A 26,388-nucleotide genomic window follows, 5' to 3' on the forward strand; every position below is an offset into this window, starting at 1 on the left:
TGTCGATATTGGTTTCTTACTGCATATATTAAATTCTATTAACATGCATTGATGCCCCTAATGAATACTCTAAAAGTGAATTAAATTAATTTTAATGAGATCGGCGCTTTAGTATGCAAAGACCCAAACTGGTAGCAGCATTGTCCAGTTTTTTAACCTTATGACGTTTGTGCTCGTTGAGATGCTAATGCAATTGTTAGCGTGCAAACCACAATGATATGAATAAAATAGTAATAAACAATCATGAATTATTAAACTATCGCATTTATTAATAAATATGTAAACCAAGCTTTTGAAGTATTAATTGTTAAATACTTTACTAACTGATTTGGCCACCTATAACCATATTAAGAGCATTTAGTTGTCTTATTTTTACAAAAAACATCTGTAGCCCTTGTAATAATTTAAGTACTGTAAAGTGTGAGTACGGTTAATAGCTAGAAATGTTATTTAATTGTAATATAATGAAATAAGTAATAATTATTATTATTAAGTACAAATGATTATTATTTACTAATTGCATTATGAAGATATATACTCATGGAAAGTAAACTAAGAAAGAAAATATTCTTATAGCACGCATTACTTTAACAAGTAGAAACAAGGTGATAGATAGGTAGAGTAAGATATCTAAGCCTAGGTATAAACTTGATAAATCTGTAGCGATTCTAGACTACAGAGTCATAAGGCAAATTATGACGGTACTCATTACTTGTAAGAAATCGTTTCACCAGCATTGGTAAAACGATTTGCGCTCCAAACTAATACTTTCACAAAATTGTATGAGTTTTTGAGTAAGTTAATCGGTTAAAGGAACTATACACTTACTGGATTCGTAGCCAGCAATGTACTATGGCTTTCAGAAAAAATGCTAAATCGACTCTTTACCACTATATTGCCATTATACTTAATTAATCGAACATTAATCATAGTATTTGTGCTACTTCACATGAAATTAACCACATTCTAACTGTAAGCATAAGTGAGATACCCCACATTAAAAAATGAGAAATAAAAAGAAGTGCAGGAAGTATGTGTGATCGGAATCAATCTACATTGACGTCCGCAACAAGCTGCATTCTCTGCACCGATGTTGAGCATAGTAGTAAATTAACTGTTTGTAGAACGTGAAAACAGTAGTTTATCATTTTAAACTTTTGTTGATAACATAGTCATAATAACATCCTCAGGGACCTTAAGATTGATCCCATCAAAAAATACATAAGGGATAGAGCCATGAAATTATTTGCGAAAACTGAATGGTTACAGGCTCCTCGGGAAGGTATGCAGAATTGAGGTCAATTATTGCTTAGTCTGATGAAGTGATAAACAATAATCCAGTCAAGGTGTAAAGAGGGGTTTTGAAAATACCTCGAGTTAAGAAAGAGTAAAACTGTTTAAATGCAATGGCTTAAATAGCTTCAACATAATAATATGCAGAGAAAAATAGATACGGTATAATACGGTAAAATAGATACGGTAAAACAATTGACAGACAACTGAAACTAATGCAAACATGTTGTATCAGGGGACAATTATTATTAGTTGTAAATAAAAATGGCACTCGAATCTTATCAGGTAGCATTAAAACTGATAACGTGTTGCCAAGAAAAGCTGAGCATAGTTGTCTAAAGCAGTCAAGTGCGGGTTCTATGCGTTCCAGAGCTTGTAGAAATTGAAGAAACTAAAATGTTGAACAAAGTTACAAGGAATAAAGTAACTGGTTCGCTTTTGCTTTGAAAAAAATATATATCTCCACATCATTATCATTAATAAATTATCTGTTATAACAGGAATTCTAAATGGACATTGTAGGTTAAAGTATTACCTAAATAAACTGAAAATCTTTTCTAATGGAATCTGTAATAGGGCAAAATAAGTTTCAAGGAGATATATCTCTATTTAATATTTTAATAATAATGTTGCAATTTACAATTCAAGTTCCGAAGAAAGGATTTTATAATAGTATTTATACAAGCATATTCCTAATGTCCCATTGATATTCATAATATTCTAAATGAATTATCTTGAATATTTAATTGCAACACCCTGTACCTATTTCAGCTTCAAACAATTGCTAGTTACTAAGTTAACATTTGACTGTTGACTTTTCAAAAACCTAATTTTTTAATATGACAATTTAATAAATTGATTAATTTGACTTCCGTCGATGATGATGACGTTCAACCTGAAGCTGAAGCTGATAACCTTTGCCAAAATCATGTTCATCCAAAACATCAGTTGGTAACTATCTCACCAAGCCGCGAGCACAGACTTACTAAAAGCCATTTATGCATAAGTAAATACGTCTTTATGCTTAAACCGGTTACAATAAACTAAATTCAACAAATGAAATAAAATTTCATAAAGTATTCAGCATATCTTTAAGATACTCAAAATTATAATAAGTTTAAATTTTAAGTAAATTTAATTATAAAGTAATTTCGTCTTAAATTAGTTAATGGTAATCACATTTCGCAGAGAGCAACCAACCGTGAAAAGAATTTGGTTTTAGCGATTTTCTACAATTGTGCATTTTCTACTTTTTATTATATATATTATATATTTTACTATTAATTGTTTTTATTATTTAATTAACCGAAAACCAAAAAAACAAGATTGCAAATAAGCATTGTATCTGGTAGCCGCCACCCAAGCCAAATTCCGAAACTAGTATGGCAATTAACGAAATTTTAAATTTCAAATGAAGCATCCGATGCCAAAAAATACATAAGTTTTATTAGCGAATTATACAAAAAAAAACAATTTTTTTTAAATTAAACTAAAATATTTTAATTAGCAAAAATTATGCAAATACCAAAAACTTAAAAATAAAATTATAGTAAAATTTAGAAAAATTAAAATGTGAAACAAATTTAAAAAAAAATGCTATGCGAGTTTATACAAAAGAACTTGCACTAAAGATATTGGAATAATTTTATAATTCAGTTTAAAATCTCATATTTTAATTATTCGATGCAAAAACTTGAAACAGTTTCGTTTCAAAACTAGCGCACATTTTAGACAAATTGAAATGCATATTTTAACCGAGATTTCGTCGAAACACTCGTAATTATGCAAAACTTAACGTATAAAACGGATTGCAAGCATTGCAACAGCATCCACTAAGTTTTGAACTTTCTAAGGAAACACAACACAACACAACTCACATCCGACAAAATGAAATTCGTCATTGTATTCGCTGCTCTCTTGGCCGTAGCTTTGGCTCGTCCTGATGCTGAAATCACTCGCCTAGATTCTGATGTTCAACCTGAAGGATTCAAATTCGGCGTTGCTACTAGTGACGGATTCATACATGATGCTGAAGGTCACCTCTTGAACGTTGGCAGTGATCACGAAGAAATCTCAGTTAAAGGCTCATACAGTTTCGTTGGTGATGATGGCCAAACCTACACTGTTAACTATATTGCTGATGCCAATGGTTTCCAACCACAAGGTGCTCATTTGCCAGTTGCTCCAGAAGCTTAAGTTGTGATGTACTGTAATGTGTTAGTGTAATTTTTTTTTAAACCAAACAAATGTAAATAGAAATATGTAAATAAAACGGACGTCTATAAAAAAAAAGAATTTAAATATTACTCTAAAAACTAAAGAGTGAACTCGAATTCTATTAGCTGAATATTGATAACGAATACTGCTTACTATTACTTACTATTATTGTTATTAATGTTTTTAAAACATAAAACAATGCATTGTATAAAAAATTCTTAAATTCATTTCGTGTTATATGCTAACGTTTATCCTTTCAATTAAATATGGTAACTACTATAACTTTTACTCTAGAAAGATCACAAACCACTTAAAGACTAAATCGATTTAAGTTTGAATTATTCGTTTTCAAAGTGCAGTCATTAATTACTTATTTACATCAAATTATTAAGACATTAAATATTTCTCTTAGGAATAACATGTTTCTTGGAGACATTAATTGATTTCGAGGTTTATTTTCTGGTTCATGTATATGTAATTTATTGTAGAAAATGATACACATAGTTTTTTTTAGTCCCTATTTTCTTTCATAAACATATTCAATTGAGACGGAATACTATCATTAGCTCAGTGATTAATACTGCCTTTTCATTCATTATGCCTACGTGAACATATTCTATTGAGACAGAATGCCAGAATCTTCGAGTCTTTTTCCTTTAGTTGAGGCATTGAGTAAAAATATTACTCAATGGTTGAGGACAGTATAATACCAGAGCAGTCAATAAGTTCGCCACATCTAAGACCGAAAGCTAAAGAAATTAGAAAAGGTTTATTACTCTTCTTAATATTATTTTGTCTGTATTTATTCCCGAAAGCTGGAAAATTTAGAAAAAACTTGTTACTTTTCTTACGAGAGTCTCTTTAATGAATTAAAACAGAATGGATAAAAAGAGAGCAAGAACATTCTTCATACTCAAGATATCACAATTTCAGAATCTTAATTTAGTTGTTGCAAATGCTGGACAATAATAGTCAATGAACTTTGAGCAAGAGGGCTAAACAATCCGTCAATAGATTGGGAATAAGAATGTGGTCACCACGAAAACGAAAAATGAAAAAATGAGCTGACCAAAGAAGAGATTCTATATAAGTACTGAAAGGTTCTTATTAATATTAAATTAATTAATCAGATTAAAATTAGATTAATCTGTTAGATATTGATAGTGTGATAATTGTCTAAAAGCAATGAATCTGAAAAGTTTCAGACGCAGCGTTGCTTTGAGTTTAGTCAAATTGAATAAATCTAGGTAGATCGGAATAAAAAGATCCGATATATTTTTAAACATATATAAAAACACATAATTAGTTTTAATACAAGTTATTATGTGAAATGACTTATTTTTTTTGCATATCCATTCTAATCACACGTCTTAATATTCACGCCATTTATTAGAAAAATGCGTATTAATTAAAATCATTTTTAATTTATTGTGATAATTTGAACTAACGAAATTTTTAAACAAGAAATTAATGAAATCGAAAGTATTTGAAAGTAAAAATATATTTATATATTTAAACATTTTTGTTAATAAATTAGCAAGGCAAATAAATTGTGAACTTTGTTTAGAAAATCTTTTCCTTTGTAAAGGAAAAATAATTTTAATTAAACTTATCAAACGAATATGTAAAAACTTCTACCAAAATATATTCTTTATTGATGGTAACAGTGATATGATATAACTCACAAAGCTAACCCTAATTCTAAAAGTGTAGTGGGACAATACTACGAACAGTATAGTATAGTATACATATATTGTAGTTAAGATTGCTGTAATCCTATTTTGTGTCATACTTGTCATTAATTTACCTTTCTGGAAAACAATAAAATTATAGAAGAAGGCGAGCGGTATTAAATTATGGATATACACGTGTGCATCTGGTACATGGAGCCGGAAGTTTTTATAATTACAATCAGTGACGGAGCTAGACTAACTCTGCACGTCGGCGACATCAGAATTGCGAGGCCCCCTTTATAACCCAGTTGAAAAAGTAAAAAAGTTACATTCACTAATACGACAAAGCATGATTGAAAGTTTTATTGATAATCAAATTAAAATAAATGAATTGCTATTTTTGCTTCAATTTATAGAATTTCCAATGGAGATAGTCTCTTTTGGATCATCATACTTTTCTAGTACGTCTTAATCAATTTTAACTTTGCTTCTTTTTTTCCGTCGAAGCTATACTGACTGGAACTGTGAACATGAATCTGGTCACTATATAAACATTCGGGAATACTTCGAATATGGTTAACGCCATTATCAAGCCAAATTGTTCAAAATATTTAGTAAGTGCTTAGAATCCACAGTCAACAATAATGAAAGTGATATGATGGTAATTACTATCTTTTTTAATAATATATTATTTATGAGGACAATAATAATATTAAGATAGCAACATTTATGGTATATTAAATTAATATACTTTCTAAGTATAAGACTGCACCATTCTAAAAAGTTATATATGTAGAAAGAGTTACTGGAAGTTGTACTTAAGTAGCTCACAACACTCTTTCATATCCATTTGAGGGTGATATATGTGAATTGTAGAAGATTAAGTTTTTTGTGTTTATGGTTCATTTATTTTTATTCAAACTTTTCATTTATTAATTATTATAAGTAGCAATCCTTTTGACTCAATTAAATTATCTTTTTCCTTATTATTATATACAATTGTTGTAATTTTGTTTAATATTTGCGATCATTCTTTGATGATATTTGAAGATGACTTACTATGGTTGACCTATATAGAATGCATTGTAAACACGTAAGTTATCTTTCGAAGTTATAAATTATATCAACAAAAGCCTGATAATTTGATAAGTAAGTTAATTGGCGCTAACGTCTTCAAAGGTCAAGCTGCAATAGAATTAAAAACATTAAAGTTTTATTTACTTAACATAATGAAGTGATAGTTAACACCAATAGCAACTTGCGTTAATAAAATAATTATATACAATTATTTTACTTTAGAGTGTTCTCGAACTAAAGTCATTCTCGGCACATTGGAAACGTATTCAGTCTAAAGCTGGCGGCAGATTACTTTCAAAACTTTAGAATAATTTGCATATTTCCAATCTTGCGAAGACGTCATGAATTTCATTTCAATATCATTACATTTCTCAATCCAACATTTATAATTTGAACAAACTAGTGGTAGTAGAAAAACATAATTTCTAATTATGTTTAAAAAATTATTAAATAGATACTGTCATCTACTGTGGTCATCTGCAGAAAAGAAAATAATAAAAAGAAGATAACATAAAATTTGTGGTTTCTGCAAACGAGTTCCAATAAAACATGTCAAACTTACGCACCGGTTACTTAACCAAAAACAAATTTATAGGAAATATATAGTCAATCCATTGTCTTGTTTTGAAACTATTCTGGCTGTATTACTATTATTATTTATTTGGTTTTTATTTTTTTTTTTTTGTTCAATAGGTAACTTTTGTCCAAAAATTATCATTTTTGTGGTATATAAAAGGTTGCTCAATTTTTAGATAATCATTCAAGTTCTAGCTTTGTTTAGCCAAAGACAAATCAAAACCAACACTTTTCAAAATGAAATTCGTTATTGTATTCGTTGCTCTCTTCGCCTTCGCCTTGGCTGCTCCAGCTGATGTTGAAGTTTTGAGATCAGAATCCGATGTACAACCCAATGGATACAAATTCGCTCTCGAAACCAGTGATGGTTCATCTCGCACTGAACAAGGAGAATTGAAGAATATTGGTACCGATGAGGAAGCTATTGTCGTCCGTGGCTCATACAGCTGGGTTGCTGAAGATGGTCAAAAATACACCGTTGACTTCGTAGCTGATGAAAATGGTTTCCAACCACAAGGCAAACATTTACCAGTAGCTTAAATCTAATTTTTAAAAACACTGTTTAGTTTTTTGCAATCCTTTTTTGTTTGTTTGTTTATAAATGTTAAAAAAAAAATAGAGTATTAAATTGATTTTTGTACATAAATGAAGTGTTTTAATTTTAAAATGATTTCAGCTTAATCAGATAAAAAACACACATAAAACTAATAATTACAAAACTATATAAATTAATAGCTAATGAAGATACATATATATGATGTCGTACATACAGAAGATCTCCCATCGGTTTAGTGCCCATCTCAATTCGGAGTTATAAATCGGTAAATCTATATACTACATGTGTGTAATGTATATATTTTATCTACAAAATTTCATTTAATAATCCGCAACGGTTAGCAAAAATCTGGAATAGGGATAATTAACATAATAGTCAAATTACTCTGCATAAACTGACAATTTAAATATTCTGAAGATTAGCTAATCCATTAAACAAGGAAACTTAAGATATTCAAAAAACATTCTAAATATCCAAAAAAACCGGAATAATTTTAGTATACTAAAACGTTATAATGAAATAATAAAAAACAGCCTATAATTAATATATAATTAAATGGTCTCAAGACATCATGATTATCATTATCACATATATAAAAAATTTTTATTGTATACAAAAAGATATATAGAAATATGTATCGATTAAAAGAACATCTGAAAATAAGGTGATTAGATGATAAGTTGGCTTAGATGATAAGTTGTTAAAATTTCATCAGAAACATCTCTATTATTTCTTAATAGTGATGTGGCATAGGTTTCGTAAAGAAGGAAGGAAACTAGTTTTATAATCAAATAATTTAAAAAATTATTCTGAGATAGATGTGGAAAAGGAAATTTGTTGTTATATATAACACAACTGACAGAAAGTTAGTTCACAATTATATTTTTCTCAAATATTATTACAATGACAAATTACGAATCCGAATTATAAATCCTTTTCAAACATCAACTATAATGCGATATTTTAATGACAACTTCCACTTATCTCATAAGAGAAGAATATACATTCCATCAAGAAAGTAGTAAATAAGGACGATCATGTATTTCCAATTGTTGTACCAATTTAATCTCGTGAACAAAATTATATGATATTAATCCCGATTTTTAGCCCACAATATTTTTAAATTAATTAAATATTTGTATTAATATAGATATCGAATAATTTGTACTCAAATCTCTTAACTGAAATTTTTTTGCTGATTGACTATTGATTTTTTTTTAAACTTGATTTTCGATATATTTAAATATTTGAATTTTAATATATACATAATGTAATACGTATATGCCTCAGAAATCCCTTTATTCCTCGCAATATAATTTAATGCTTAGATTTAGTGCTTCTGTTGATACAAGCTATTCACATTAATTAATTTGCTTGTTGTTAGCTAAATTCTCACACTTTTCAAATGTTTATTACGTTGTTCATCGATTCAAAAATTATATTTTGCCTTATATTTCACGTTACTGCTATTATTAAATAAAATTTAATAAATTTAACTTTTAATTCATCTTATTATTATCACTTTTAGATGATGCAAATTTAAAAAAAAAGAGTTTTTAGATGGAATTCAAATAATACTAAATTTTGTACTTAGGAGACGATTATACTATACTTCCAATACATTGTATTTGGTCTATAAAAATATGAATTTTGTTATATTAAGTTAGTAGAATGGTTTATTGAAGGTACACACTACTTAAATATATTAACTTTATACAAATTTTTAACTTTTCCTTATTTTTTCAATCTTTCTAATATCGTATCTTATAAGCCAATAATATCATCAATACGCGTAGCGCAACATTTTAAATATTCAAAATATATGCATGTTTTATACTATAAAAATACAATGAATATTTTATATATTTATACAAATGTATCTTTATAATTAACATAATGCATATTAATTTGAAGTTTATAAATTAAGTATATTTTTAAAAAAAGCATTATTTATCATATACTAACCGTCTTCATAGCTCAGTTCGCAGCTATTATTTTGAAAGCCGTGAGTTTTGTATAGTTAATCACTACTTCTTCTAACATTATTTGTATTCCATTTGCAAAACAGGGGTTGAACTGATTTCTTCGATATGATGTGACCTTAGGATAATAAAATGTTTTAGCAAGGACATCTTCCTTTTACTAAATGGAGCTAGTCAAGTTTATTTTCCGGTTTTTTAGTCTAACACACGATCTCACTAAATAGAGTAATGCACTATTTGTTATGCCTGATTTTTATCCAATTGATTTATAATATAATCAAAAGCTTAGTCAAATACTTCTCACTAAAAATATTTGTCATTATAATAAGAGATGTTTTAATATTAAATGTGCTACTATTAATTAGAATAAAAATTTTAGTAACAATAATTGTCAAAGTGCTAGTCAAACTGAAAGTAGAACTTCCTGGATATGCTTTGTATATAAAAGTAGCAGTGATAGTAACAGTTTCAGTTAAAGTAGAAGTAAAAATTTTGAGATACCGAAACATTAAACTACTTAAGGTACATGTTGTTGTGCGGGGTAGGGTAGAAATATTAATATTAATGAAAGTATATTTCAACTCGATGGTATGTAATATTTTTTTACGATCTGTAATTACCTTTTATACTAAAGTTCTATTAAATTTCTATTTAAAGTTTCAACGAAGTTTGTTAATTATCATCCTATATGCTTTACATATAATGTACGAGGTAATGAAATAAAAATAAATAAATAAAATAAAATAAGTTTTCTTTTTTGGTCTTTTAATTTATTAAACTATACTACTTACAAACTAAATAACAATCAATTACTTAATTAATAACAATAAACAATTTAATGGAGTTTGGAAAATCAAACTTTAAGCGACTGGAATGTGTGCACCTTGTGGTTGGAAACCATTTTCATCAGCAATATAGTTGACTTGATATGTGACACCATCATCACCGATATAGGAATATGAGCCATGAACGGATATGGCTTCATCATCAGTGCCTAAATTTTTGACGACTCCTTCTTCCTGGAAACTTTTGCCATCGCTGGTTTCAACACTGTAAATGCAATTTTAATAAAATTTATTAGTGTTGTGTATGTGGTGTGATTCTCCTGGTCTATAACTTATCCTAATAACTGTATACTTACGCAAAGTTGTAATTCTCTGGTTCCACATTTACGTCATAGCGCAAGGTCTCGGCGTCACGATTTGGTGCAGCAATTGCATAGGCAAAAAGTGCAACAAAAATAATAGCGAACTTCATTTTTTCTAATATTAATTGGCTGATGTGGTGCGTTTGGAAGCTGTGAACTTTATGTTTGATCTTCAGTTGCATTGTTTGGTATTTATACTTGGGCGACATTAGAAAAAATTTTGGTAATATATATTGTAAAAATTTATCAAACATTTACCAATAGAGCTCATTTTTATGTTAATTCATGTAAAACATTTTATCATGTTAACATTTTAACGCATTCGAAGCTTAAATCCATTTAAAACTAGTTTAACATCAAATTTGAACTTGAAATTTTTGATATGTAAATGAAATTTTAAGTCGAACCAAAATAGGCTATCTTAACTTGAATTTAGTAATTAATTTTTGTCACCGAACTTATGCATATATTGTGTATTTTTAGTTCATCATTTAAATTTTCTTCAACGTTAACTCCAAAACTGAAATGAAGCTAAATATATGTATACATTTACAAGTATAATATCATTAATTAAACCATCATTAATCCATAGCAGTTATGTGGGGGAATCAATGGAACATTACAGTAATTTCTTATATTATCATATATTTAAATGCAGTGTAGATACATTGCTATAGACTTAAGTACAGTGCAGATACATTGCTATAGATTTAAGTACAGTGCAGATACATTGCTATAGATTTAAGTACAGTGCATATAAATTTATCGCTATAAACTCAAGCTCGGTAAAATACACCAACTTTTTGTACCAATCTTATAGTGATTGGGTAAAGTTCTCCATCATATAATGTGTATGTATAACAGATACAAGTGCGTCTAAGTAAGGATTGATTCGCCGAGCATAACAGTTTGTGGTTCAAGTTTGCATCTAATATGTTGAATTTCTTTCAGTTTTTATTATGTAGTATACTAAACCCATTCTATAGTCCTGAACAAATATTTTCAGTTCACCAGACAACGTAATAAATGTATATTTATAGTGCTCAGTGAGATCGTATCTAATTTGGGAATTTGATAATTAAAACATTGAAAAAATTTTTGATTCACAAAGCGCATGACTTTTTTATATAAATTTTAGAAAACTAATTCAATTGAATATAATGCTTGCACCTCTGTGTGTTCCTACCATTAGTTGTTTACTGGCCTCTTATATATATTATATATACATGTTAGTGCTTGCAAACTGCATTATTTTCTAAAAGGGAAAAGATAATATCGATATAATATATTGCCTAAATATTTAAGCTTATCTTACTTCTGTCGATTAGATGGGCACTTGACTATTTATGTAGATAGTAATTCGCACAACTTCGTAGACGTTAAACCTGTCGCAGATTTATTGTATAGTTTCATCTTCTCCTTTGATGTTTGCATTAACTCTTATGTGGATTAGTGGCAGCAACAATTCTCAAATGAAAATTATCACTGTGTTTAGCTGATTCTTAAGACTTTTCGTTGCTTAGCTGTAAATAGAGGACTGTAGCACCAAACATCTACAACTTTAGAGATATTAGACTGCTGCTTATAAACTGCGATGTGTCTTCCAAGCAGTAAAACTTCTCAAATAATAAATGTTATAGTGATAAGATAATTCATTAGACTCGTTGTTGTTAATTTATAGTTATAGGAATAGGTATAGCACCAAAATACCACAACTTTGAAGATTTTAAACCATTTTTCATTTAATATTAAGTTTTTATCTTACTTTTTCTTTTTTAACTAAGCTTCAGTTTGTATACCTAACACTGAAAATTTTCAAATGATAAATATTATAGTATTATAGTATATAAATATTATCTTATAATTCATAAGATTCTTCGTTGTTTAGCTGTTGGTGAAGGAGTACTGCATGAAACACTCACAACTGCAGTGATGTCAAGTTGTTGCATTTTGATACTATATTTCCAACTCTTCCATTGATTTTTAAGTCAACTTCAATGATATTCGTTGGAACACATTTTTCATCTAATACATAACTATTGTATTGATCGAGCAGTTCAATAAGATTTTATACTATTTAGTTCTAGGTCAAAAAACAGAACAAATTTTTTTTTCATTTCATGAAATAATTGTAAAATACGAAAATATAATTAAAAGTTTTAAAGTAGTCTGACTTTAAAAATTTAATTTCCAACTAATTTTCATTTTAATTTTATATTTGATATAACAAAAATGATGACTTGCTTGCTTGGCTGTGAAGACATCTTTTGATTTATACGTTTATATATAAAGTTCGCATTTTTAAATGAAATGAAAAAAACTTTTAATTGATGTTTTTTTGAATTTTATTATCATTTTATCTTAAACTAAAAAAATTGCATTTGTAACAAAAAATTACTCATATTTATGCTTCTGGAGCAACTGGTAAATGAGCACCTTGTGGTTGGAAACCGTTTTCGTCAGCAACATAATTGACTGTGTATTTTTGACCATCATCAGCAATCCAGCTGAATGAGCCACGGACGACAATAGCTTCCTCTTCGGTACCAACATTCTTCAATTCTCCTTGTTCGTTCTTGCTTGTGCCATCACTGGTTTCGAGGGCGAATTTGTATCCATCGGGTTGTACGTCGGATTCTGATTTCAAAACTTCAACATCAGCTGGAGCAGCCAAGGCGAAGGCGAAGAGAGCAACGAATACAATAACGAATTTCATTTTTGGTTGATGCAATTGTTTACTTGTTAGCTAACAGAAAACTAATGTTGTTAATCAGAAACTAAACTACGGTATTTATAGCAGTACCCGAAAACAAATTCTATTCAACAAAAAAACCAGATATCAAAAACTATATTTCGTAAACTAAATTATTAAATATTTCTTAGCCCTAAGATCTGGTTTAGTGGGAGCTTTTCTTCTCTAATAGCGTTTATAATCAAGATAGCATTGAATTCTATTTTCGGAAGAAATGCAAATAACCATGTTAGTTTATTGGCTTGTGACGTCGAAGACGCTACAATGTAGACATTGTATTAGACGTCGTAGACGCCAGTTAGTTTCATTTTACAAACTTGTATGTTTCAAGCCTTAATATTCAAGCCTTAAGTTTAAAACTTAAACAAAAGTTCTTGTTTTACGGAATTTGTAATGTAAAAATTATAAAAATAATAGAATCTTCAAATCTTCAAATGATATTAAATGTTGGTTTGAATTAAAATTAACAACTCATACGCACTGAACTAGTTCACTGCCTTCCGCTTATTTTATTGCCTTTGTGTATGAAATTTTATGGCAACTACGAAATTATAACGCGTTAGTTTCGCTGTTTTGTATTAATCTTCTTCTTTTTTGCAATCGAACTGTGTGAATGTAAATTAACTTAAACATAAAAAGCCAAATAAGAGTTAATTAAACCGGAATTCTGTAGCTGAGCAAAATTTTTAAACCTTAAGCATTTTGATATAAATTAAAATTGTCACCTTCTTTCACAATCATAAGTTCCTCAAGCTTCTTCAAGCACACACCAAAAATCACCAAAAACAAAATGAAATTCGTTATTGTTTTCGCCGCTCTCTTCGCTGTCGCTTTGGCTGCTCCTCGTCCAGAGGAAGCCACAATCTTGCGCTCAGACTCCGAAGTTGGACCCGAATCCTTCAACTATGTGTAAGTAAAGAAATTCTGCTGAGATGGGTTTATCAACCTTTAGTGCTAACAATTATTCTCTAATTACAGTTACGAAACCAGCGATGGTGTTTCTGCTAATGCACAAGGTCAACTCAAGAACATTGGAAGTGAAAACGAAGCCATCAGTGTACAAGGCAAATACAGTTTCGTTGGTGATGATGGCGTAACCTACACCGTCACCTATGTTGCTGATGAAAACGGTTTCCAACCACAAGGCGCTCATTTGCCAGTTGCCCCAGAAGCTTAAGTTCAGTTTTTAAAGGACTTGCTTTAATTGTTAGGACTGTTTGTTACAAATAAATAATTTTTATGTGAAAAAAAATTTTTTAACAACTTTTGAATACTAAATGATAGGGTAAAGGGTGTGTATTGATTGGTTCTCAACTAAATTCGACAAATGATATTTTTTTAATGACAATTTCTGCAACTGTTCTGTGGGCTGTGGGAAGTTTTGAATTATCTTCACAATCATAATAATAGGGATATCTGTCTCTAAAATTCTTTAGTCTGCAAATATTATTCAAAAGACATTTCGTTTTTTTAGTTGTGTGTAGAGGACTGCACAACTAAACTCCCACAATTTCGGAGATATTAAACCGCTATATTTTGATACTATGTAACCGTCTATTTTAAATTAATTCATCCTTCTTACCTTATAAATATCATAATCATAAGACTCATAAGTGTGACTTTAAGACTTTTCATAGTCTATATCTATCAAAATAATGGTGTTTCTGTTCAAAGCTTTTTCAGACAACTTATGTGATTTAAAGGTTCTAAATGGTCTAAATTATGGTCTAAATGAGTCAATCATCCATGTTTTCGGCTACTGTAGTAACCTCATAAAACATGTAAATGCTTTTTCTAGTAGTTATAAACGCAAGTCGATGACTTATGGTAATTTTATTGATTACCTTAGTATTAATCCATGGCTATAGTTTGGCCAAATAGATACCGCGATATTATAAAAACCATAATGACAACATTCATAGTCTGCTTGAAAAACTAAATCGATTTGACGAAATTCATTTATTTATAAATAGATAACAGAAAACAGATGGATAGCTGTAGTGAATTGCAACAACATAATTTAATAATATTTTTATTTGAACTTTTGGCTGACCACACAGTTTCGAATATTGCCAAATACTCATTATCAATGGTCTTATTTATCAATGGGAATTATTTCTTATATTTGATTATTCGTTAATAATTTTTTTTAAACTGCAAGTACCAAGGGTTGAACTCATACTCTGCCAAATGTGAAGCTTAGAGTTAGTGTGCATAAGCCAACCGATCCGAAACCGTAGTTGACTTATATGTTCCCACTTTTGAAGTTTTTTGTAATGTGATAAATTCACTTTATCTGTTATATTAGACCGCAATCATAAACCAGCTATAGAATATTTAAATAATTTAATTATAGTTATTTTGAATTAATAAATTTCATTATTATTCTGTTGTAGAGACATTATTTATTGCATGATTTTATATTATTCTCTTTTATGTTTAGAACCTAATCTAGTAATCTAACGTAATAAAAGTCATGCTACGATTTATCCATTGCGACTATTGCATTTAAACGTCAGTTATGACAGTAGTGACTATTTTACTTAATAGAATCTATTGTATTTAATAGAGAAGCTTCGAACAGTAGTGAATAGCAACAACAAAAAAATTGAACTTTACAACTTAACTAAATTGAATTTCTTCTGATTTTATTCAGATTGAATTTGAAAATAAATATCCATCTTATGAAACGCTCATACGAAAAAGCTGCTGAAAATGAATCCATTTTTCATATACTTATACATTTAAGTTTATAATGTATTCATTTTTGAATGAATTCTGTTTTATAAATTTTTCAACATATGAATGTTGATGTTGTAATTAAATAGTAATTTAACGATTTTAATGACACGAAGTGCTGATAGGAGTAGTAAGTTTTGAATCGTACTACCCTTCTTGTCTGGCAATAGTATGTTTAAACTTTTTAAATAGGTCGATTTTTATTACCTTCTTCATAAAAGAAAAAAAAAACACAAAATCCCACCTCTGCATAAATTTTAAAAATATTAAAAAAACAAATATTAAGTATTTTTCACTGACTGAACCGATTTGAATTGTTTAGTTTTATTTATAGTATTATTAACTTATTAACGAAAGGGACAAAAGGATCATTAACTTTAACACATCACGACTAAACATAAAACCTAGGGCGAATCTCTTATAAAGTCAAGCAACAATTATTTTGGTATATGTGCTCCCTCAGGTTGGAAGCCGTTCTCATCTGAAACGAATGTCATAGTGTAGGTTACACCATCAGGCCCCACCCACGTCACGCTGCCAGTTACTGATATAGATTCATTTTCGGTTCCAACATTTTTAAGTACACCTTCCTCAGTCCGTATTGTACCATCGCTAAGCTTATAACTGTAATGTAATCAACACTTAATAATATTTTTCTAATATTGCAACTATTTAACATGCCTGAATTTGTAGCCATCAGGACCGACATCCGATTCATACTCAATAGTTTCAACATCCTTACCGGATTGTGGTGCAGCGCTACAAACAGCAATGAAGGTGCAAACAACAAAGACTAGCATCTAAAAAAAAATTAATCCACAATTTATTATCCTTAAAGTGCTGGAAGTATGCGATTGCTGGTTTACCAATTTCATGTCTGCAGCTGAGAAGAGTATTGTGAAGCACTGGCTCAAATTAATCCAAAGTGGTAAATATGCGATTGCACTAGCTAGCACCTACAATTGACGGCTACTTGTTTCTGTTAGATCTACTAAAAGAATAATTTCTGTTATGCACCGTGGATGCATTTATACGCTTTTGAATGCACATGCTGCATAGGTACATTAGAATCTGCAAATGTCATAATTTTTATTTTGATGTTACTTGTTTTTTTTGTTTTTTTTGTTCGCTGCGCTTGGTATGGCTTTTTCAATTTATTGTATTAACCTGAGCGCAGTGTAAAGTTTGAATTGCACTTAACTAATGTGAAGATTCTTGATTGGTTAAAGGTGGTTTGAGATACAAGTCAACTAACTGCAAACGATTAACGACAAACTCGTGCTGCCCAACTAGCGGCTGAGTAATGACCCGGCCACATGCAAGTAACATTTAAGCCAAGTCCGGCATATTTTGCAAAAATCATTGCCAGTAGTCGATGGCAAAGGTGCATTAGTTCTACGTGATTTTCCTCTCATTTTCAGTTTCTGTTTTTTTTCTATAGATTCCGGTTTTTCTATAGATTGCTTGTTTCTATAGATTTTTGGTCATTTTCCATACTTGTACTTTGTGTACTGAGTACTGAGTAGAACGCATCCATACTCACAGCCGCTAATTTTGTTAACCTCATGCGTGTCTTTTCTGAGCTTTATTCACGCTAAGTTCAAATCTATAATTTTGTAAATACCAAAAATAGTCAACAAAATAACTTAAAATTGCACAAAACTCGCTAATTTCACGTCTTCAGATTTTCAGGGGAAGTTGTTAATTTATTGCTGTCAGTACCTTCAAAAACGAGTAAATTTTGAAAAATGCCAACTGCAACTGAGTTCAACTGATAAATGCTATTAAGAAATCCAAGAATTTCTTTATTGATACTACCTCTTCATTCGCAATAAATCAGAGATTACATCGCTCTTTGATTTGCATTTTATAATTAATATTTAAACAGAAGGTTCGATGTTGACATTTAAAGTGCTAATGTCTCTAAAGTGGCCTATAAATAATAAAGCATCAAGCAAATCAAGACGCACAAAACTGGAAATCTACAATTAAAAGTAGGACCATAAAATGTAATTTCCACTTTTATCTATAATAAATTACAGTTGATGACAAATATCTTTAAACAACATAAGAGACAAAAAAAACACGATTTTTTAATAGAGAACTCCCAATAAATGTACAATGATTCCGACAAATTTGATTGACATTTAGTGGAGTAGTTTGTTTGCTATGTCTTTTATAGTGATTGCAATAGCAATAACTTTTTTTTATTTGCTATCGGTGTGTGACTTGAACCCACTAAAACCACCGAAAACCGCTTGAACCCGAAGATTTCCACAGCGGTGTGGAAACTTCACTCCAGTAATCATGGGAGAGAGATGAAAGCAGATAGGCTTATACCTAGTGGACTAGGTTCATCTAAGCCAGAAACCAAGGGCATAATTTAGGGAGATTGGGTGATAAATAGAAATAGTGATTTAACACTTCTATTAAATATTTTTCATATATAAACTAACAAAAAGAGAAGATAGACTTATTTGTTCAAAAGTTTTCAAAAGAGTTATAATTCTAAACAGTTATTTATACTGACACTAACATTACGCTATATCTCTACCTAAACTAAGTAATGCCTTTTCAAATTTTTGAATTCATTATTGTCAAAAAATAAAAATTTGGATAAAGTGTTTATATACGTGTAAAACCAAGTGCATCAGAAACACTTTATTCCTTCCCTTCCTTTTTTTTTTGTACCACATATTTACTAATCCATCCAATAGATTTGTATTTCTTAATATCGTCTGTAATTTCTAAGTGAACTTTGATGATTTATTCGTTCATATAACCAAATATCATTACTAGGTGCTTGACAGTATTTGAATATAGAATTTGATATTGAAGAGTTCTGAAAGGAAGATAAGATAATTTTTGGTCTACGAATTAATATAATTGATTTTACATTATCTGCTATTATTCTCTACTTTGAGTTGTCAATTATCAACATCATTTTAAAACACTTACGTCGCTGCATCAACTTAAAAAAGTATGAGTTTGGAAATATTTGTTTAAGACATGTACAGAAATTTTGTGTTGATCTTTGTTTATATCCTTAAGGTGAACATAGATTAGACAGATGGAGAGAAAGTTCTAATCCTAACTTATTTGAGAAGGCTTCAAAACTAACTGTGTTGTTTAATTTGAAGGAATTGAAGTTCAATTCCCATCTTATTTTGAAGTGCCTAACGAGATAGATTTTAGGAAAAGATTGATTCATCTAAGTTAAGTAGAATGACGCACACACCTTTTTCCATACCTGATGCAATGCAGGAAGAAGCATCTTTAGTATTTTTTTTGTGACTGCAGCAACTTCTGTTAAAAGCGTTTGAATCCAGTTTGGATCATGTGGACAGACTCTATATAGAAATTAAAATATTCAAATTTAATGTTTACCACCACCAAAACTTCGGTACTCCTGTGGAAGCAAAAAGGTATTAATATTTTCCTTGGCTAATATACAAGCATGAAGTCTACTTGTATCCTGAACGGCAAACGAACCTTTTAACTTTCACTTTAAGAACGTAGATCATATTGCCGCATGTCTACAACTTCTAAAGGAGGGCTATATCAAATCCTACCGATACCAGGTTATTAAATATGTTTATTGAGCTCAACTTGGAGTGGTATATGATTATTAGAAGGAGTGATTAAGAAATTATCGGCTTTTCTTTTACCATAGTTATATATTCGGCCTTCTCGCAATCAGTATAGTCAATGAGAATTTCTTCTTTGTTTCTTCTAGAATTTCTTCTAGAAAACACTTCATCATCATCTTGTAGGCTGTCTTTGTCACTCACTTCTTGTAATATCAAGGCCTGCCAGTCGCTGCGACCAATCCAGATGATTGGGTTTGGAAACCCAAAGGTCAGTTTGGGTTGAATTAAGTTAATTTATATACCTAACTCGTTTATGATTTTAGACGACTTAACTTTAAATTATCTAACATGTTTAGATAGTTCACTAATTGCGACATTATTTAAAGGTCATAATGATATAGATATTAATGAAAAATTTTAACTGACTTCTTCAAAATTAATGTTACAATTGTAGGAAATGTACCACACCATTTGTTTACTTATATATCAACGTCTGACATCTCTAAAAACTTTAGAAAATTATATAATTTCTCTCAGTAATTTCTTAATTTTTACTAAAAGCTGAAGATAGTTTTCAACTTACAGTAAATGAGTTAATCAGCGAAGTTATAATAGGTAGACAACTTAGATCATTATTTTTTACGAAGTTTAATAAACTTGAACTGATTTAACGGTTTTGTATTGTTGCATATATCATAAGGAGCAAATAGTCTGTCCCCCTTATAGATAACTCTGTTGCTGAAGTGCTCGTTTTGCTCAAATGATACCTACAGACCACATTAGAAACACAATGAAAGTTCTAATATCCCCTCTGCTCAGAGTAAAGTGTCGAGTAGAGATTGTTGTAGATTGGTTAAGTCTCTTGGCTTGTCTTTGACCTTAATACTTCATCTACCAGTTTTTAAATTCGGTATCATAACAATATTTGGTGTGCTCTCCGGCTGGCGTACAAAAAGGCTTAGTTCCGATTCGTTGACATTGAGATCCTCGTTTGGCGAAACAGTTAACTATTTCGTTGCCTTTGTGTTTTATGTTCAGGAATTCATCACAAGATAATCTTGTTACTTTAGTACAAAGTAAATCCAATGGGATTGGATTTAAAAAATTATATATTTTATTATTTAAAAAGCTTCTAAAGTGAATTTTTTTATATGGTATCTTATTTTAAAAAAAAAATCTTATTAATTATCATCAGTTAGTGGTGCAATCCAGTGAGTGCTTCGACTTTCTCTGCAAACTTAGTCTAACCTGAATAAAGCTTTCAATTTTTTCTATCCAAGAGTTTTTATCTCTTTATCAATATAATCGATTGGTCGTGTGTATGGACATCTTATGTGTCTAGTATGTCTAATAGCCTGTGTTTTAAAACTATGTTAATGAATATATAATTTTAATTGCAATTATTTACAATTTATGCAATGGAATATTAATGTTCACACCTTCTTTGCGAAGTTACAAAACAAATAATCAAAGTAATTAGCTAAACTATTCTCAGAGTTTAACGATCATAAAATATTTGGCAATTGACAAGATCTACAAAAACTTATGTTAATGGCACTTAAAAATAATGATTTATACGGTAACTTTATTAAGCGAGAAAACTAAACGACAACGGTTTTAGCTACTCAGTTGAATTCTTTATATGAGAACGAAAAAAAATTAACAAAATATTAATTGAGAGAATAAAAACGAGGCATTTGTGGCTACTGAAGCCCAGGTAAACAATTTGACTTGTCACATTTGCAAATCTCGGTGATCTGCCACAGTCGCTGAGCAGACGTACTTGAGCTTCAGTTTCACTTTGTTTTTATTAATTTTTGCTAAATAAAACTTAAATTTGATTATAATTGATTAAACGCAGCAAACAACTTCGGAGCAGACGCGCAGCATCAGCAATTCCAAACATTAAAGTAATTGGCACAATTTGTGCATCAACAATGAAAACAAACAAACAAACAAGCAAGCAAACACTGAGAAAATTATTTCTTAATCAATATTTTTCAATTTGCCAAATATTATTTGTTTTTTGTTTAAATAATCGAGCGATGTATCCAAATTCTGATGAGTGCGCGAGTCAAATATCGCTAAATTTTACCGAAAAAAACCCCAGAATTATTTGAAATTATTGCCTGCATCAATGCTCGTCAGCAACTGGATTGACCACTTGACTCAAGCCGGCCAAGATGCCAAGTGCCAAAAAGCACCAACTCCAGCTGCAAGCTCTCAACGTTAACAGCAGTTAAACGTACCGTTTCGAATGCTTGACTTGCTGCAGTTGCAGAAATGCAAAACTTGCAGATTTTTTTTCACAACTTAAATTTGATTTACCTTTGACAAAGACGATAATAATTATGATTGGTATTAGCGTTTTGCCAAAGGTCAACACGTGCGGTACGCCTGCCTTTTGAAGCAGCGCCAATACCAACAGCAAAACGACGCCTTCGGCAATACAAAAAGTTTGCATATGCAAATCAAAGAGCAGACATCGAAATTCATTAAGAAATTCACTGTTGCTGGAGGTTTGTTTTGATTTTGAATAAAATTCGTTCAAGATTGGCAAATGAGTTTCGTCTTCTCGATTTTGTTGATGATGTACATAATATGGTAGATACTTTTGATTCGAATTGAATTGCAATTACTAAAACTATTCATTAACATTGCTGACTGCATTCGTCATCAGACCAAATGAAATCAGCAATTCATCTTCTGAAAACGTCCCTGACATTCGCTCAAAATAAGAAATCAGTGGATTTATCGTTTCGACTCACAGAACGAGTACGTGATTTTCAACTGCATCTGTTCGCTCAGATCACATATTCCATCGTTTTCCATAAAGCTAGATGCCTGCATCAATGTATTTAATTGTATTTATATTAATTTATATTTATTTCTGAAATTTTTTCAACTGGTTTGATTGAGGCCCTTGACTTTTTGAATTGATTTGTTATTTTCTTTGATAAATATTTTGTTGGTATAATGAGTCGCTTGGAGGGCGTCTGCATTTAGTTGCAGTTGTCATGTGCTTGCTTAAATATTTTTTAACTAATTTGCATGAAATTGAAAATATTTATATATAGACAAGAACAATTGTTTATTTATATATTTTATTCAAAATTTTAATATATTTAAATAAAATTAAGGTTAATATGAAGTGTTAACTAGCGGACAGGTTTAAAATTAGAAATTTATCAAACTCAAATCAATCAATGAGAATTAATCAATCGAGTTTGTTGCTTAAGTCTTCTGAATTATTTAAATGCGGTTTTTAGAAAAAATTAAACAGTAATAAATTAAAATTTTTTTTATTATTATTATTTTTATTTTTATGTTTTTCAATTTTTGTTAAAATATTTTTATTTTTAATAATAAAAATAAATTGTGTGGTAAATAAGCCAATATCCAAATATTGGATATTTCTCTAAATCTGTTTTAGGTTTTACTCAAGCAAATTCTTGAAGTAACTTTATAGTTCTTTCTTAAGTATTTCCAGTATTTTAGATTAGATTAAATTTTGAACGAATTGGGAACTTGTTATCACATCATTGCATACATTAAGGATTTCTCTGATAAACCCACTTTTGTTTCATAGACGAGTAGCAGTTAAAAACGCCATTATATACTATGGAAAGATGTTGCCTAATTCCGTTATAAGTGGGTAGACTTTTTCCTCTTCTTCGTAACAAAGTCTATAGCTTTCGTCTCTTGTAATCCTAGGTTCAATAGATGCTTCCAGTATTATAACATTTTTTTATTAAAGATAGAATTTTGTCACAAGGCATTGTAAACATTATTTCTGCTTTAAAAATTGTATCTCCATTTTGCTGAGCACTTATGACACAATATTGATATATAATAGATAAACTATTTTTCGTACCTTTTCTATTGTATTCCTTACTCATTTAAATTTATACTAAATTAAAACTATTTACAATACAAAAAAAGTTGATGTGAAGTTATCCATATAAATTTTAATTTAATTTAAGGGGCTTGAGAATTGAACAAGTTTTTAATAGCCATAAATATCTGAAAGCTAATAAAATAATTGACTCAATTTAGAATAATCAATGAATTCAGGTATCTAAAAGACCTTTTTCGAAAAGATTAATAATGTAAGTCCTTTTATTGAAAAAAATCAACTGTTCTTTATATTTAGTGGAACGTTTTGTAAGGCTAACTTATTTGCTCCCAAATCTATTGCACTTTTTTTAAAGTTAGTTTAATACTCAGTTTAAAATCACCTGTTAATTGATCCCTTAAGTATCTTAAATCAAAATTAGATGAACTCAAAGAACGGATTTCAAACATATCCACAAACATTTTTATTTTAATATCATTTATTATTATCTTTATATTATTTTCTTTTAACTGAAACAAGGCAAGTCTGAAGCTTCTCATTAGTCAAAGTTGAATCCTCGCTTTTGAATACTTTATACGACCTTCCACAATGATTTTGGTTGGCAACCAGTAAAAAAAAGCATCTTTGCAGATCGCATTTAGCTTGATTTTTACAACAGCTGTAAGCGAACTGGTTATGGCTAAATACGGTGCCAAATTTTTTTTTAAATTATTTATTTTAAATTCATGAAATTAACCACATATTGTACTGAATACATAAATATTAATATATGGATTATTTATACTATATTAATAAGCTTATGAGATAAATTAATTTCACTTACTAAACTTTAAAAATTTCGTAAGTACCGAAAATATCAACTTTAATATTTTTAATTAAAAACATTAATATTAAATTCTGATAATACAAAGCGTTTGAAAGTCATTTGAAGAAGATATAAAAAATAATAATTATTTTATAACTATAAATATCTACAGAATTAAAATCAATTAGTTCTCTGTAAATGAAAATTAATTAAATTCTCTAATGTATATTATGGCCAGCTCAAAATCATCTAAAATTTTAATTACTGCCCAACAAATGAAATCTCTCAAATGTAAATGGAATAAAACAGAGTTTTGAAGCCTTCAACTGCTATTCAGCGATATCTTTAATAAATCTTTAATAAATATATAATAACTTGTTAAAGAGTTCTGCTTAGCATATGTTACTAAGAGACTATTGTCTATCTTTTGGATATGTTTTGCATCGTAAAGCTAAGAGAGTATGTCATTTTCTTAAGGATAAGATTTACTGTATATTTCAGCTGTTTTAAAATACAAATATTATAATTTTATAATTAATAAAAATTGAATCATTACTTAAAAATGACATACCTAAAGCATTTAAAAGTCATTGACGATTTTGTTGAATTAAATTAAAGAAGAATTATTGCAGCGTCATTTAAACGAAATATAACATAATCGTCGAATCGTCGAAATAATTTATGCATATATTTAAAGACCATAAATAAATTTTATTTTATAGAATTTTGGCAGTAATTCATCACTGTCCCCGAAGGCGTCAAGAAACACGTGCTGTATGAGTGCCAATAATAGAAATGTTAATGCCGCAAGTTGATTGGCTTCTCCATGTTACAAACTGCCGAAACACTTTCGATTTTAAATACATTTTAGAACCTGCTTTCAGAAAGAAGACGTCAAACAGATCTGCAGCCACCGCGGCAGAGAGACATTAATACTTTATTGTCTTGCCGTGTATGGCTTCCTTTTAAGCTGTATATGACGTAACTTGGCTAAAAGTTATTTAATAGTTTTTTATAAGTTAATAAAAAGGTAAGCAAAGGTTAAAACGAGTTTCGTATTTCATATATACAATACATAATTTTTTTTTACATATATTATGTATGTTTGTGCTGTGAAAATAAACTGTTTTAAGAGTAAACTACATTTTATGAAAAAATAAAAAAACAAAAATTAATTTAATTTTTTGCAGTCTTCTTAGGTATTTTTCACTTTTTTCATGGCTGCAATAATCATCCTTCTTCGATTTATGTCAATATTTTACATTTTTCACTTCTTTTAATTTTTTTTTTTAACATTATCTTTTTCAAGGTCGTCGCGTGCTTCATCTTCACGTCTTTCTTTTGCTCATTGAAAGCACGACTACTCCAGCATTTCAGTGTCTTCAACTTCTGCTGCCAAGAGACCGGCTGGTCAAGCTGCATCTTCGCATGGGATTTTTTGCTGCTTCTGAGAAATTATCACTTCAATGTTAATTGTGATTTTTATAACATTTTCGCCATCTTCCCATTTTGATACGTTTAAGCTTCTTTACGAATTACTTCTTGTGAAGTGTGGTCCTCTTCTTTATTTTATTTTAATTTAATTTTTTTTTTTTTGCTTTATGCATATTTCTAAGAAATTAATGTTTTTATGAATATCTGCTTATACATATATTTGCTGCTAATTTGAATGAAAGTGACGCAATCTCTAACAGGGCAATAAAAGATAACATTTTCATTCAAACTACTGCGATAAAATACTTCACTACTTAATTGTTGTCGAGCTACGTATTAGTCTAAGGGACAGTTGTACAAAGCGCAATTAAGTGATGATTTGACACTAAAGTGACATTTACGCTGATTTTAAGTGGCACTTTAGTGCCCAACAACGAACACTTAGGGATTACTTAAGTTATGTGTGAATTGTAAAAATTCCACTAAGTATAATTACATATTAATTTTGAAAACTAAATAGAGTTAAATTAACATATATTAAATCAATTATTTTTTTTTATTTTATCATATTACAATGTACACTATAATTTCATTTTTATTTATTTAAATTTTATATTATATATTTATTTATATAATTTAATAAAACTTACCCAATAATGTTTATTAGGCTCCACAGCTCACAATGAGTTCT

General features: G+C 29.4%; 6 protein-coding genes across 6 annotated transcripts; 3 read left to right on the top strand and 3 right to left on the bottom strand.

The window, feature by feature from the left end:
- The first annotated feature begins 3,143 nt into the window (after positions 1-3,143).
- Positions 3,144-3,489, top strand: LOC119674216 (larval cuticle protein 65Ag1-like). The gene has a single exon (XM_038085345.1). It carries the CDS (start codon positions 3,181-3,183, stop codon positions 3,487-3,489), a length of 309 nt encoding a protein of 102 aa, XP_037941273.1. The 5' UTR covers positions 3,144-3,180.
- A 3,584-nt stretch (positions 3,490-7,073) lies between these two features.
- Positions 7,074-7,376, top strand: LOC119674227 (larval cuticle protein 65Ag1-like). The gene has a single exon (XM_038085356.1). The coding sequence runs from the start codon at positions 7,074-7,076 to the stop codon at positions 7,374-7,376; it is 303 nt and encodes a 100-aa protein (XP_037941284.1).
- A 2,858-nt stretch (positions 7,377-10,234) lies between these two features.
- On the bottom strand, positions 10,235-10,631 carry LOC119674236 (larval cuticle protein 65Ag1-like). Its single transcript, XM_038085367.1, has 2 exons — positions 10,516-10,631; positions 10,235-10,424 (listed from the first exon to the last, which is right to left on the bottom strand). The coding sequence occupies exons 1-2, from the start codon at positions 10,629-10,631 to the stop codon at positions 10,235-10,237; spliced, it is 306 nt and encodes a 101-aa protein (XP_037941295.1).
- Positions 10,632-12,925: 2,294 nt separating this feature from the next.
- On the bottom strand, positions 12,926-13,237 carry LOC119674247 (larval cuticle protein 65Ag1-like). Its single transcript, XM_038085378.1, has one exon. The coding sequence runs from the start codon at positions 13,235-13,237 to the stop codon at positions 12,926-12,928; it is 312 nt and encodes a 103-aa protein (XP_037941306.1).
- A 794-nt stretch (positions 13,238-14,031) lies between these two features.
- LOC119674255 (larval cuticle protein 65Ag1-like) lies at positions 14,032-14,511 on the top strand. The gene is made up of 2 exons (XM_038085390.1): positions 14,032-14,182; positions 14,252-14,511. Exons 1-2 carry the CDS (start codon positions 14,064-14,066, stop codon positions 14,448-14,450), a joined length of 318 nt encoding a protein of 105 aa, XP_037941318.1. The 5' UTR covers positions 14,032-14,063; the 3' UTR covers positions 14,451-14,511.
- A 1,782-nt stretch (positions 14,512-16,293) lies between these two features.
- LOC119674266 (endocuticle structural protein SgAbd-6-like) lies at positions 16,294-17,024 on the bottom strand. Its single transcript, XM_038085401.1, has 3 exons — positions 16,879-17,024; positions 16,694-16,812; positions 16,294-16,636 (listed from the first exon to the last, which is right to left on the bottom strand). The coding sequence occupies exons 1-3, from the start codon at positions 16,885-16,887 to the stop codon at positions 16,450-16,452; spliced, it is 315 nt and encodes a 104-aa protein (XP_037941329.1). The 5' UTR covers positions 16,888-17,024; the 3' UTR covers positions 16,294-16,449.
- Between the last annotated feature and the right edge of the window lie 9,364 nt (positions 17,025-26,388).

Source organism: Teleopsis dalmanni, chromosome 1 (genome assembly GCF_002237135.1).
Source record: "Teleopsis dalmanni isolate 2A chromosome 1, ASM223713v2, whole genome shotgun sequence".
Classification (NCBI taxonomy): Eukaryota; Metazoa; Arthropoda; class Insecta; order Diptera; family Diopsidae; genus Teleopsis; species Teleopsis dalmanni.